The 15,726-nt window shown below is 37.8% G+C and overlaps 1 protein-coding gene across 9 annotated transcripts in view; it reads left to right on the top strand.

Annotated features, from left to right (window-relative positions):
- Tenm3 (teneurin transmembrane protein 3) overlaps positions 1–15,726 on the top strand; it is a 608,309-nt gene that overhangs the window by 151,758 nt on the left and 440,825 nt on the right. For 8 of the 9 annotated variants that reach the window (XM_070016445.1, XM_070016443.1, XM_070016442.1 and 5 more), the window contains exon 2: positions 10,722–11,028. In XM_070016445.1, coding sequence (XP_069872546.1) covers positions 10,797–11,028 — 232 coding nt within the window. In that variant the 5' untranslated portion in view covers positions 10,722–10,796. Of the gene's footprint in view, positions 1–10,721; positions 11,029–15,726 lie in introns of those variants that run through there. The other variant, XM_070016444.1, reaches the window with a different exon arrangement.

Here is a 15,726-nt window from a genome sequence, read left to right as displayed (position 1 = left end):
AAATCTAGAGTGACATCAGTTAGCTATGTGGTTGTTGTTTGTTTGTTGATGGAGTATTTGCATTTGGACACCACAGCATCATTTTTATGACACATCTGTACGTCCCTCTGAATCAGATATGATTAATGTCAGAATTCTCAAAGACTTGGCTCAGGCTAAAGCAGGTTGAAGTGAACGAAGAGGTAGTCTTCAGATTTGGGTTTAAGTCATCGTAGCAATATGGAAAGAAAAAAGGTGGATCTTGTTTGATCCAAGCAAGAAGACAATTTCAGAAATATTATTTACAAGTCACCCTAAAGGTCTGCAAGCCTGGGAAGCTTCATTTGACTCAGCTGTATTGGATTCTTGAGTGCCTTTCCCATCCATTCCAAGAATAGAGATTATGACCTGACTTTGTACCTATCGACCACGTCACTGTTAGTGGATTAACCCTGTCTACTAAATACTTTGCCCCATCATTTGTATCAGAAGTATCACTTTTAATTCTCAACCATGGAAGTTAATTATCTTGTTTCTAAATCATTGTACATCTCCCCACTGTAGATCACCCAGTAAATAAACTCATTATCCATTTTTTTTTGGTTGGTCATGGGGCTTGAACTCTGGACTTGGGCACTGTCTCCGAGCTCTTCAGCTCAAGACAAGCACCCTACCACTTGAGCCACAGTGCCACTTCTGGTTTTCTAATGGTTTTATTGGAGATAAGAGTCTCATGGACTTTCCTGCCCAGGCTGGCTTTGAACCGTGATCCTCAGATCTCAGCTCCTGAGTAGCTAGGATTACAGGCGTGAGTCACCGGTGCCTGGCTTCATTATCCATTTTTTTCAATTTTGATCATTTTCAGTTTCTGTTTCCTCTTACATATAAATATTTTTTAATTTTTTTAGTGATTTGATGAGATTTAAGCTACTTTTCTTATCGCTTGAGGCAGTGTTCTATATATTTTCCAATTAAAAATTTTTCACGGGTTTTTTTTGGGGGGGAGATGGGAAGGGATGGTAAAGGGAAACAAAGGAGGAGGCAACAATGCTTGATAAGAAATGTACTCATTACCATGCTCATGTGATTGTAACCCCTCTGTATGGTATTTTCACAATTAAAAAAAAGTAATTTTTACACTATTCACACTTATTCAGTAGCTATTTTAGTACATGACTCCTATTTATTTCATTATCTAAGTTTACATACTTGCTGTTTTCATGATAAAACATAAAGGGTAGTTCTGAGTTTTAAAATAAGCCTCCTATTTAGTGTTTTTTAGTAATAAAGTCATTTGAAAAAATTCATAATATGTTAAGGAAACATGGGTTACAAGATTATCTATGTTATATACATGCAGACACAGACACATATCCACAGATATACATATACCATACATACTTGAGAAAGAGAGAAGGATGGGGGAGGGAGAGTAATGACAAAGTCAGCCCAAAATGTTAACAGGGTAAACATTTTTTTTTGTTTATCTGAAGATCTTAGTTTCAACATGGAGCAAATGTTACCAGTCTAATGCCTAGTTTTAGAAAGTGTGCACTAAATAGTGTTTTGGGGAGAGTATCTTCTTTTGTATGACTTAGGAGGAGTTCTTGTTTGCAGAGATGTTCTTAGTCTTAACTTTTCCTTCTCCTCACTTTTATTCCAACCCATTATGCCAATACTGCCTCTAGCCATCTATCAAGCCTAGTGACCTCTCTTTATCAGTCCAGGCTCATTCCTGGACATCTGCAAAACTTACTGCCAGCAAGAGTTCCTGCATCTGCTGCAGACATTCCCTTTCTCCTTCTCCCTTTCCCTCTTCCTCATCTCAGCTAATGAGATGGCTCTAAGTTGGAGATCTGATTCATCATGTCACTTGTAATAGTAGTCACAACTCTCCAGCCATGTTCCGTTACTGATGGTCCATTAATGAAGCTGCTGAACCTGACTAAAGCAACCTGTGTCTTGCTTTCCATTCCCTGTGGATTCATCTGATACGTCTCCCTTCCTCACTCCATCCAGCCCATTGATATTTGTCTGCCGAGCTCTTCCTAGCTTCATTGTGGTTTTTGAACATGTTTTGCACTTTAGTCTGGCCTGTTCTTCCAGAAACCACTTCCATGTGACAAACACATTTCTGACCAAGTTAAATCCCATTTATCTTGTGAGCCTGTCCTTAAATGTCATTTTTCCTCAGAAGGGTCTTCTTTTGCCCCTATGTCTTTGTTAAACCCACAACTCTTTTTTTTTTTTTTTTTTTTTTTTGCAGTCAGATCATAATGTTATTAGAGAAGCCTTATACTCAGGACATTTCGATGGCCCATTAAAAGCAAGGAGATGCTATTTTACAGTGAAATAAAGAGAATTTATAACTGCCAGTGAAATTACATAAGGTTTCATTTAGTCATTTCAACTAGTTTTTCTTTTTTTTTTTACATTGACTGTTTTTATTTTTTTTAATTTAATTTTATTTTATTTGTGAACATACTGTACAGAGGAGTTACAATTACATGGGAAACCCACAACTCTTATTCTCTTTCTTCATAACCTAATTTTTGTAGGATTTCTACAATTTTAACTATGTTTACTTGAGTCACTAATTCTTTAACTTTCATCTCTTTCACAATGAAAGAGGGCAAAACCTGTATGATGCCCTACTGTATTTTTGATTGACATTATTTTTATTGCAATGTTCTATATATAATATGCCTTTATTGTGTGTCTCCTTTTAAAACTAATTCTCCATTGCTGGGTTTGAATAATTTTAATCATAGTTAAATGTCATAGTGTAGTTTTCTTCACATTTCTTATATGTAATGGACTTCTAAAGGTTTTTGGTTTTGATAAGACTTGAATGTTTTCAGTTATTGTTTTCTTGAGATACTTTCCTTCTTTTAACCTCCTGATTATGTCTGTATTGGCCTCTTTAAAGTAATTCTGTTTCTGGGCTAGGAAGGTGGCTCAGTGGTAGAGCACTTGCCTTGCATGCCTGAGGCCCTGGGTTCAATTACTCAGCACCACATAAGCAAAAAGAAAAAAGCCGGAAGTGGCGCTCTGGCTCAGGTGGTATAGCACTACCCTTGAGCTGAAGAGCTGAGGGACAGTGCCCAGGCCTGGAGTTCAGGCCCCATGACTGGACCCAAAAAAAAAAAAAGTAATTCTGTTTCTCACTGAAGATTTATTTATCATCAATCCATTATCTCTCTCCTTTCTATCACTATGCTTTGATTTCATTCTTCTTTTCTTCCATAATATGTAATCTTCATTAATCCCACCCACTGGATTCTTCATCCTAGGCCTTATAATTTTTCCTATAGAAATTTGATTCCCTACTTTCCCTGTCTCTATTTAATTTTCAAACATATGGTATAAAGTTACAATAATCATTTTCATATCCTTGTCTATTAATTCCAACACCTATGTCAGTTTGAGGTCTAGGTTTAACTGGTGGATTTTTTTCTCTTCATTTTTTCCCCTGCTTTTTTGCATTCCTGGTAATCTTTGGGTGATAAACCTTGTGAATATTTTTGTATTCCTATAATACTCCATGCCTTTATGATGGAATAGTTAAGCTCCCTGGAAACAGTTTGACCCTTTCTTGTCTTGCTTTTAAGATTTATTAGTTGGGAACAGAATTGTGTTTAGTCTCGTGCTAATTGTTGTCCACAATTGAAGCATGACTTTCCTGGGAATATGTCCCATTGAATAATGAGTCCTTTCCTTTCTGGTTAGTGGGTAAACACTATTCTTATATGAGTCTTGGATACTTTGGCTATAATGTAGTGGGCCTAAGAGGGCCTGTTATCCCCCCCCCCCCGAAACATCTGTCAATATCTACAAGCATGTTTTACTGTCATAACTGGGAGTACTACTGTCATCTAGTGGGTAGAAGTTAGGAATACTGCTAAATACTGTATCACATTTATAAGATATTCCCTCTGGGAAAAAAAAAGATATTTTTCCTCCCAAAATGTCAGTACTGATGAAGTTCAGAAAACTCATTCTTCCTCTGAAAGCCTCTGATGGTCTCCTCCCACAAATGTATGATCAATACTAGGCTGAATACTCTAGAGTAAAGCCCTGCAGTCTCCAGAACTTTTTCCACGCACCTTTCTTTTTTGTCCAACACTGAAAATTATTTCTACCTGTTCTACTGGACTCAGTTCTATGTTTGTAATTAAGGAAACCTATTAGGCCCTGGTGGGTTTCTCATTCCTTATCATCATGCAATAGGGAGGTAATCAAGGTTTCACCTGGTTTATTTCCTACGTCTCAGGGATCCTGGCTCTTCATTGCTTGAGGCCAACGGCTTGGAAACCATTGTTTCCGGTATTTCATAGGGAATGGTGGTCTAGGAATGGGGTATCCCAGACCAAGGCAAGAGGATCAGAAGTTCGACATTAGCCTGGGCTGTCTTTCATTTCTAAGTTTTGTTTGAGTTTTGCCTTTGAAGCACAAGCATTAGAGTTTAATTCTCTGTCTGAACTGTGAACTTAATCTCTACTTATGCTTGAATTTAGTACTGCCCCAAAAGTCAACATAATATGATTTTATTTTTGTACTTTATTTTCTCAGTTCTTTGATTCAAAAATTGACCATAGGAAGCAAAATTTCCTATAAAATGTGCAAAAGCAATTGATTTTCTCTGCTGATCAATTGATATTAATCTTACTATTCAATAACAGAAACACTTTCACACTTGTGCAGTATGCAAAGCTCTATTTACTGTTCATCAATGTAACTGATAATTTATAAATACTAAATTATCAGGAAAATATGAGTTATGAGTAATGAAATATGAAATTTTATTGGTATTGTGTATGAACATCTTAATTTAAATCATTAACCAGATATAAATTAGTATTTCTCTGACGTCTACCTCTTCTTTTAGCTAAGTTTTCAAACTATAAGAAAACTAGAACAACCTATGTAGAATGATATATAACATTCAAAAAATTGTAATTCTATAGAAAAAAGATAGGAATAGAAGCATGAGTGAGATTAACCAACAAATTATTTAATCTTTTGGATTTGCCTATTTATTTTTATTTTGGCTTATAAAATTTTAGAACTACAATCATTTTACAAACGTTTGTTATAGGCCCAAAACACTGTACTCATTGGCATCATGGGTTATAAAGATAAACTCCACTTAAAATAAAATTAGTTTTCCTTTTCTTTTTCTCCTGATTTATTTAGAGTCAGTATTTCAATATATAGCCCCAAGCCCACATTTAATTCTGCATTTCTTACTTTAGCCTCCCAAGTGCTAGAATTAGACAAGTGTGCTACCATGCCTGGCTCAAAACTCAGGTTATTTTTTTTGGTAGAGGAGAGGTACCAGTGGTTGAACTTAAGGTAATCCTCTTTTTAGGCAGCTGCTTTGCCACTTCACCCGCTCCTCCAGTCCTTTTAGCTTTAGCTTATCTTCAGAGAGCATCTCTCCCTTTGGTGCAGGTTGACTTTGAGTCCAAATCTTCCTACCTCTACTTCCTGAGTAGTTGGGATAATAAGGTTACACACCACATCTTGCCTGAGGTTACTTTTTAAAGGCCCAAGTTAAAAAAAAATTCTTTGCAAGTAGGAACATATAACAATGAAATAATGTTCAGTTTCCTGGCCTCGTTTTTTAAATATATTTAGATAATGGATTCAACATATATGATTTGATCACCCTATGTTAATTTCAGTAAGTCAGGAACTTGCTGCACATTAATTTATTCAGGCAAATACTTCAACCTATAAAGGCCCTCTGCTTCTGATAGAGGTAGATCTTGATCACTCTATTGTAAACTGAAATAGATTGAGTGCACCAAACCTAGTATATATTATAGCTTAACAACATGGTGCATCATTCATTACTGCTTCTTTACCTTTGTGGGTGTGTGACTGGTTTGAAGTTGAAGTTCCTGGCCAGTGTACCAGAAAACTTTGTACATGTGTCACTAGCTCAAGAAAAGATGGTGACTCAAAATTCAAAATACAGTTGCTACTGGATGTGTACTGCTTTTGCACCATGGTGTAGTTAAAAAGAATCAAGGTGAAACATACTGTATCACAACTGTTGGTGTTGAGAAAATAACTAAATAACCAAGGAAGACAATTGGCTTTAAGAATAGCTATGATTATCCTAGGAGTACTCATGGTTAGCACTGGAGCTGCTTTTCAAGAAGGTAATAAATAGTAATTGATTCAGACTGATATTGTGCCAGTTCAGTTGGGGTCATCTTTTGTTCTGATAGCTTTCTTTGGTTTTCAAAGGCACTGCCTACTGATGGAGCTCCTGTCCTGTCCATAGAGTTCTTATGCATTGTGTGCTCTAGTCCATAGTCCGTGTAGAGGGCTGAGTAGACACCGTAGTCACCTTCCAGGTGCTTCAACTTAACTCTTGTATTTTTTGACCTTCTCTTCCTTATCTTTGAGTAGAGCAGATAACACAGAAAATGGCCCTTTGAAGGCATAGGAAGCTTACTGATTCCCTCATTACCGTATCAGTGGTTGCAAGCATTACAGTGCGACTGCATTCATTCCTTAAAAGTAGAATGGCAGATACAAATGACTTTTCGTTGTCTTGGCTCTCTAAGATCAAATTGCCTCTCCCTTAGATAGTGTGTTTGAATATGATATGGATTTATCATGGCATTTTAGAAATGGCATCAAACAGAGATTTGGTGCTAAAGATGAATTATAAAGTTCAAGGCAATCTAAAATTCTAATTCTGGGCTGTGGGTGTGGCTTGAGAGCCTCAGCACTCCCTGCAAAAGCACAATGCCAAAGAAAAATAACACCAACAAAACAACTGAACAAAAAGCCCAAAATTAGTATTTTATTTCTAATTATTAAAAGTTAATTAATGTTGATTTATTACACTGTGGTAACATTGTCACAAAGTTGTATCATTAATTGTGATAACACACTCCATATTAATATATTAAAGAAGTTCAGGATTACCTGATCTGTAAGGGTACAAATTTTTATCATAAAAATTATATAATAAAGAGATTTATTTCTATATTTAAATGTAAATTACTCTGCATACCAAAGTACTTTGGGGTATGGTTTTCTGAGCCACATTATTAACTAAACTTCTTTTAAAATAGTCATCAGCTTAGGGCAGGAAATGAAAGTTCTATAACCATTTCGAATCCCAAATCTCCATTACTGAAGATGCTTGAATTATCTTTTTGTCATCAATTAAAAGGCTTTTGGATGATCATTTACTTTTGAAAGTCTATATGGTTTTTCCTCCAAAAGGGATCAAGACAATTTTAGAAACAAAATTTTTATTGAAACTAGAAATTGCAACCATTTAGTCTAAGATAATTAAAGCCAATTAATGTTTGTACTTTACAATTCTGGAACCAGGCAGACTTCATTCCATAAAATTAAATTCGCTTTCCAATAGTCTATACAGAGGGTTTTTTAATTTAAATTTTATTGTAAAGGTGATGTACAGAGGAGTTACAATTACATATGTCAGGTAATGAGTAGATTTCTTTATGAACGTTTCTTTTTTTGAACATTTTCTCCCACTTTTTCCCCTCTTGACTCTCCTTCCCCCCAAGTTATAAAGTTCGGTTCCAACATACTGTCTAGTGAGCATCATTGCTAATTGGTTCACCCTTTGTCCCGCCATTTCTGTAATTCCCCTTTCCCTTCCTGATAAACTTATATACAAGACAAAGAATTCAGAAATCAAAAACAGTAACAAAGGGAATAAATCAAAATGAAAGGAAAAAGTATAAGAAGTACAAAAACTACAATTAAAAAACCTCATTTCCATTTCTTGGAGTTCTTTTTGATAAACATCATTTTATATAGTTATACGTTCATAGTTATTGAGCCATTGTGATCCTTTCCTAAGAATATTCTCCTTTGTTCTCAATGAGCGAATGCTTAGAGTGCTGTTAATTATTCACGTCCACATATAATTGTCTTTTACTGTCTGTTGGAGTAACTGGTAAATTTATAGTCATATTCTATTTATTACTAATGAGAAAAATCATGCAACCTGTTTCTTTGGGTCTGGCTTACTTTGCTTAATGTATTTTTTCCAAGTCTTTCCCTTTAATTACAAATGGGGCAATGTCATTCTTTCTGATGGAGCATAGAATTCCATTGTGCATATCTATATCTATATCTCTATATATGTGATATATATGTATATATATATATATATATATCATATTTATTTTGTTGATCCATTCATCCACTGAGGGCCATCTGAGTTGATTCCAGGTTTTTTATTCTTACTTTAGAAGTTACTTGCCTTGTGAGGTGAGAAAAGAGAGACATAGCAACAGAAAAACAATTGATTAGTTAATAACAGGTTGCTGGTTTTGTTGGTTTTGTTTTGTTTAACTTCATGTCAATGCTGGGGTTTGAATCTCAAGCCTGACACTTTTGCTTAGCTTTTTTCCACTCAAGACTGGAACTCTACTACGTGAGCCTTGCCTACATTCCAGCTTTTTGCCAGTTAGTTGGAAATAAATTTCTTAGATTTCACTGCCTGGGCTGGTTTTGAACCAGGATCCCCAGATCTCAACCTTCTGAGTAGTTAGGATCATAGGTGTGAGATATCAACATCTTGAAGGGTTTTTTTTTTTTTAAATGATGATTAAAACAAGAAGACTACCATTATCATGTTGACTGAAAGTGGCTCATAAACTCTGTCTGAGATAGTAAAGATCATCAGATAACAACAGGTTGGTGATGTGGGGCCTGTATGGACTCCATTTTTATTTTTATTTTGCTCTAAGGAAACTAGTCAAAATAATGGCCCCTTGTAATTTTTATTTAGCAGCTCTATTGGAAAGAATGGCTTGGAGGGGAGAAGTCTTTTATTCACTCTTTATCCCTCAGCATCTGAATAGACCCTAATGCATAGTGGCCAGTCAGTAAATACTTGTCTAAAGTAACTTTTGTCTGTTGCAATGAAAAGGAAGTAGTGGTTTATTGTTTTAATCCCATTGTTTCTATATCCATATCTTAAATGATTTATCATCTTAAACTAAAAGCAATGCTATAATCAACAATCCAAGTATTATTAAGACCTATTAGAAGAATTTGTAGGAGAGTAATGGAGAAATGAATCAGAAGAGGACAATGAGCAATATAAGTTGTTTTATAATGATTAAAAAGGGAAATGGAGAAATGAATCAGAAGAGGACGATGAACAATATAAGTTGTTTTATAATGATTAAAAAGGGAAATGGAGACAAAGAGACATAAAGGTACTCACATATTAGCAACTCATTTGGAGAGCTTAACTCCATTCAAACTGCATGTGAGGAGACCCTTGTAGTTTGGTTGAAGAGGTAGCGTAGAAAAACAATCTAAGCCTCTCTAAACAAAGCTCTGGCATTCTGTAATCATTCTAGCCCAGAGAGTTTTGCCACTCTTTTTTTCTTTTGTTTTGTAGTTGGATAGAAGGTGAAAGCTCTTAAATGACAGGTTTAGGAGTTGTTGTACTAAGTGGAAAGAATCAAGACTTGTTGACAACTGTGATGTAAGCTGAGTCAACAAGAGAGAATCAGATCAGCTACGAGATTCCAAGCTGGAAGCACATGAAACAACCCTGTGGTGTGTCTGTTGGTAGCGAATGAAGAAGAGAGGGTGAGCGTCCTTTCAGCAGAGGGACTCAACATGGAAGAAAACATCTAAATGGAAATCACAGCCCTAAGAATGTGGAACCAAAGAGGAGACCGGGGGCTTGCCGGAAATCATGTATATCTCATCGATTATGGAATCACTCAAATAAAAACTAAATTTAGGACAGTAGAATTGGGGGTGGGTTGGAGGCTGAAGACAAAGCCTTCCCAGACTTTCAGATTCAAAAAAAAGGACAAAATGAGAGAGAATAAAGACAACACAGGATCATTTTGAACGCTGATTAGCCCTGGGCATTTCTTCTCCCTCTTCTAGGCTGCAGCTCTTGTTCAGCAGAACCTTTCTCCTCGCCCTTTCCACTGTCGGTTCAGCAAAATTTTTTTTGGAAAAAAAAAAAAAGCGAGTTGCTAAGCAAACAAATACGATTTGGCTTTCTTCTTCTAACTTATTCTTGCTAAGGGCAGTGGCAGAAAACTACTCCCATCAAATTAGCCACTTGAATTGCCTTAAATATCAGTAGCACTGATTAAGTTCATTTACTAGAGAGGAAAATGCATTTCAAGGAGCAGGGTATATGAGAAGGAGACCAATTCTTTCCACAGTTCAAGACTTTCAGGTCCTTAAGACATTAAAATTGCCCTCTGACGGAAACTAATAAACTTTTCCATGCATTTGATGAAGTTTCAGCTGGAAGAAGCCTCCACTTTCTTCCTGCTCTTCAAATAAAATTGAAAAATAAATAATAATTCAAGTTTTAGTAAGGAAAAAAAGTAATTGGTGTGTGCACAAAGAAAACACTACCAGAAAGAACGTTTCCATTGTGGAAAATACAATGTGATTGAGGCCAATGTTGAGCTGGCTTCTGTAGTAAAATTTGAGCTTTAGGCTAATATTTTTTTTTCATTTTAAAAAAATGGAGACAGTAATTTAAACAAATCCTTGTAGCTCTCATTGGCAGTATATTTTACAGTGATCTTACAAATACTAAATTCTTATTGAAAGAAAAAGAGTCCCAGATAGGCAAAACTGTTGCATTTCACCCCCCTCTCTCCATCCTTCAGACCCAGAAGGATAGAGCACAGTCAGTTTACAGATGCATATTATGCTGACATCATGCCAACCTTTTATCTTTACAGAGAGGCCAGTGAGACTTGAACTCTGAGCATAATTTGTAACAAGCAGGACTGATGTGCGCAGAGAAGGAATGAAGTATGGATGTGAAAGAACGTAGGCCTTACTGCTCCCTGACCAAGAGCAGACGAGAGAAAGAACGGCGCTATACAAATTCTTCAGCAGACAATGACGAGTGTAGGGTCCCTACGCAGAAGTCTTATAGTTCCAGTGAAACCCTGAAAGCTTTTGATCACGATTCCTCGAGGCTGCTCTATGGAAACAGAGTAAAGGATTTGGTTCACAGAGAAGCAGACGAGTATTCTAGACAAGGTAGGTAACTGTTCTAGTAAAACAAGGCATGCCCAAATGTTGATAACTTGCAGTTGTCACGGCTCCCTCTCCCCACCCCTCCCCTGTCCTGCCAGAAATTCTGGCAGGATTATTTGCCAATTTTGATGTCCTACTCTTGTTCCCAATTTAGAGAATTAAATGCTCACACGGTATTCCAGTTGAGAGGTTAGAAAGCCATGTGTGGCACATTGGCCCCCCCCAGACATGAACACTGGCACAATGTCGAAAGTAATCCCACAGCTCCATGTTTATAGGTGAGGTTTACAGTTCACACACATATCCATGCATTGTGAACATAAGCCTGCACACCAGTCTCCAGGGTTTCCTCTCAGTTGGATACAGACATTGCTTTCACAGTTAGAACTGATCCAAGGGAACAAGGCCATGGTAGAGGACGGTCACCTGTCCCAAGAATGATGATCCTCGATTATCTCATAATCCAATCAGCCCAGTTCTGCATAGGTACCCATGTTATATAAGATCCTGACACCAAAAGGTTCTGTTTTATTACTCCCGGGCAACCTAGCACTTTTAAATGACACCATAAAAGATCTTACTTTCCTGTAATATACTCTATTATAGCTTGGTCATTTGCATAGGTTTGTTGAACATTTTACATTCCCTTTTCTGCCAGCATAGCCTACCAGTAGAATAAAGACTTCTGTGACTTTATTTCATAATGCTAAACTGAACAATTTTCACATGTAAGACAGTAGTCTGAGGCATACAGAGTTATATTTCATCTAATACAGTCTTAAAGTAAAAATAAAACCCTCTTACATTTTGTTTTGAGTATTACAACTTACATAGCACTTCCTGCCCCTTAGCCAATTAATCCAGAAGTGAGAAAAAATAACTTAAGCATCAATAATAAAGAATATATTCATTCTTTCCTAATGAACTCGCAAATCATGTGGCTCAGAGTTTGATATGCGGAAGGAAGGAACAAATTTGAGGATAGGTGATAGGAGGCAGGTTGTTTAGAAGTCTGAAAATATCCTATGATTCTTTGCCCCACTGCATTGTAGAAACGGCCCTCCTAACTAGATTGAGATGGTATTTACTCACCCAAACCAGTTTGCATCTAAGAAAGTTCATTTGATTTTCTAAAAAGAGATTTTTTCCCCCTTTAAAGCCCACCAGCAAATCATAAGAAAGGACAATAGCTTAGAGCTGGCAATTCATTGTGTAAGGGGAGCAATAGAAAAATTTTTTTAAAAAATGAAGTATGAACACTCACTCTGCATTTGATTTTTCCTTCTCGTATCATCTGTACGGCTGAAATGAATGATCCATGAACACGTTTGTCACCAGTTAAAAAGAAAACAGTGGGTATAGTGTAGACATGTGTGCGGTCAGACCTCAAGTACAATGCTTTGCTCTTTGAAACAAACCTCACTGTTGCATGCCCTGTGTGTGTGTGGGGGGGGCAGCGGGGGATCCCCACGTGGTGGGGAAAAATAGCAGCACATGTGGCAGATGCTATAGAGGCTCATCCCCACCCCAAGCAAGCATTTCATTTTGGCAGAGCAGAGGATGCTTCAAGAAGGTTAAAAATAGCACTCTGAAATTTTCACCTCCTAGGCAGCGTTAATCCAGCGCAGACGGCTGTTGACGACATTGGCAGCACCATCTGTGGAGAAACCCCGGAACCCAAGCTCTTAGGGAACCAAATAGTACTAGTATTCAGCTCCTCCTCCTGAGGCAGGGACTGGCTAAGTAAAGGGACAAAGGAAAGAGAAAGTGAGCCAGGCAGCAGATGGAGACCTCTTGTTAAGAACTGAATGGAGTAGTGAGAAGTAGTTTAGGGCAGAGGGGAAAGCAAGGCAGGCGTTCAGGGTTTGATGATGCTGTGATTCACTTGACAGACGTGTTCCTCAATCACAATTTATGAAGAGTATCAGGGGAACCTATCACTTTTTTCTAGCAAACCTGTACCGATGCCTTTCTATATACCATGTACTTAAGCAGCTTGTATGAGATAGGTCTCCATATTTGCTTTCTTTCATGGAGATATTTAGGGTTTGGTGAGCCCATGGCTGGTGCACAACCACCACCTGGAACTTGAACCTAGGCCAGTCAGTCTTTCTCTACTAGTCAGGCTTTGTATCTGTGCAGTTGCCAAAGCTAAACACAGGCAATTCAGTGTAATAATTGCCCCCTTGGCTTACAGGAGTTGATTTTCTTCCATTCTGTGTTAAAATGGTGATGGTGTGAATCGAGAAAAGTGAGCAAGCAGAACATGTTTGAAGGAAGTAAAGCGGGTCTGATTGTAATGGGGTGGGTGAGGGTGAGGGAAACATTGCAAATGGTTTTCCTTCCTTGTGTTTGGATCTGGGGAGTGTTCGTAGCAGGAAGGGTAGGTGTAGGAGAGAATGAGCAACGCAAGTCTGCCGTCAGATTATGTTTTCCTTGAGCAAGCATAATGAAAAAGTCTTTCCAGACTTTCATTTTCTTTGAACCCGACAAATGTCAATTTTTCCTCACTGACTGTTATGCTGTGGGATTAATTATTTAATTGACAAAATGTGCTTCCTGCCACAGCTCCTGACATCATACACATAATAAAGATGAAATATTAGAAATATTAATAGTAGCCAGAAATCTTTGAAACAATTCCAAAGAATCATGCTAATTTAGCTTGTTCAGAGAGTTTTATACCTTGAATGACATAGAAAATGTTGCTTTCGCTGGAAGAAAGGCTAAGAGAACTCTAGTAGTGCAATTACATAGAGAATCAAAAGGGAGAACGAGGTGTTGGTTTTGTTTTTATTTTTGTCAACCAATTTTATGGCCTATCATCAAACTTGATTTTAGTCATTTTGTATGGCTTCACTGACTGGCAGGTAACTATCATTAATTACATGTTGTATTTAGACACTAAAAAGCTAGGGTTATTTCGTTTTCGGTGGTGCATAATGTGATTGGATCTCTCATAGGTGTCCTCTCTCCCAATTTAAATTTCTTCTTGGGGTTTGCTGGTGATGGAAATAGTTGCTCTTTCAACAGCTGTAGAGAGCTCTGAGTAGGTGTGATGGGGTTTGGGTAACAATAGCATGTTTTACATTCTTGGATACTATTTACTTTGTTTCATCCTTGAAAGCAATTGATGCCATCATGTCTGAAATACACTTCCCCATGCAACAGCTACATAAGATCACCTGGCAGTTTTTGAGAAAGGATACAAAGGAAAGATCTGCTACCCCCACATTCACCTCTGCTGCAGTTCTCTGTACTATGTTTGGTGCCTGAAGTATGCTTCTCAAAATCCAACAAGGAATTTTGGCCTTAAGGGGGAATTTAAAGATGTAATGCCTGCAACTAAGAATATTTTCAAGCTGAGCACCAGGGGCTCACGCCTGTAATCCTAGCTACTCAGGAGGCTGAGATCTGAGGATCGCAGTTCAAAGCCAGCCCAGGCAGGAAAGTCCGTGAGCCTCTTATCTCCAATAAACCACTAGAAAAACCAGAAGTGGTGCTGTGGCTCAAGTGGTAGAGCATTTGCCTTGAGCTGAAGAGCTGAAGGATAGCGCCCAAGTCCAGAGTTCAAGCCCCACAACCAACAAAGAAAAAAAAAGAATAGTTTCATTCCTTTGAACCATAAGTACAAGGATAATAAAAATAAAATAAAATAGTCACCTTTGAGGCAGTCCTTATCCAATGTACTGAAGAGTAATCTGGTGCTGAGGTTGTGAACTGCAGAATTTTTAAATGAAAAGATTACCATCTAATTTTTATTTCTATAATTGACATGGAGAAGAAGGTTATTGTTTTTTCATTTGAAAGCCAGCATCCTATCTGTTTTTACATAAGTAAGATCAAGAGAGAAGATTTATTTGCAAAGATGCAAAGGGATGGAGGAAGGCAGATTGACAGACTGGTTGCCAAATGTGACTCATGCCATCTTCCCTTGGAGTGTGGTTCCACCCACAGAAGCCCGTCTTTTGGGAACTTGCCTTCTCGCAGGTCTGGGCAGATCCCACAGACATTGTTTATTCTCATTCTCTCATACATAATTGAATCAGGATCAGTTGGGATGCAGTTTAGGGGATTCTGGGGAAAGGGGATGAAGACCTTCCTAGTGGGCTGCATCCTGAGTCCTAGTCTTTTTGTGTGTGTGTGTCATATGGGAAATCCAAAAGAGGACCTCAAGCATGCTAGGTAAGCAATGTGCCACTAAGCTACATCCCCAGCCCTAGTCCACTGTTTATGCTATATCCTAGATACAAACTAGTCACTTATCAAAAAGAAAGAGAGAGAGAAAGAGAGAGAGAGAGAGAGAGAGAGAGAGAGAGAGAGAGAGAGAGAGAGAGAGAGAGAGAGAGAGAGAGAGAGAAAGGAAAGAAAGAAGGAAGGAAGGAAGGAAGGAAGGAAGGAAGGAAGGAAGGAAGGAGAAGACAGAGAGAAGGGGGGTGATTACAAGAGTGTGAACTGTCCTATAAATATATACCCAGGGTTCTGGCATGGTTAGTAGCCTGAATGATACTTCATCCCTCACTTCTCTCGGTTGATTCTTTCCATCATCTGAGCAGTGATTAAGGATGCAAAAGCAAGGATGCAAATGAAATCTGGAAGCTATTAGAGTCCTGATGGACCTAGTTGAAGCAGGTACTTGTTCCTTTAGGGTAAATGAGAGCTCCAAATGAGGTAAAGATCACAAAGAATGCTATGACTTGG

This window comes from Dipodomys merriami, unplaced genomic scaffold, assembly GCF_024711535.1.
Source record: "Dipodomys merriami isolate MVZ:Mamm:240054 unplaced genomic scaffold, mDipMer1.0.p SCAF_12, whole genome shotgun sequence".
Taxonomy (NCBI): Eukaryota; Metazoa; Chordata; class Mammalia; order Rodentia; family Heteromyidae; genus Dipodomys; species Dipodomys merriami.
This window is presented reverse-complemented; position numbering and strand designations above follow the sequence as displayed.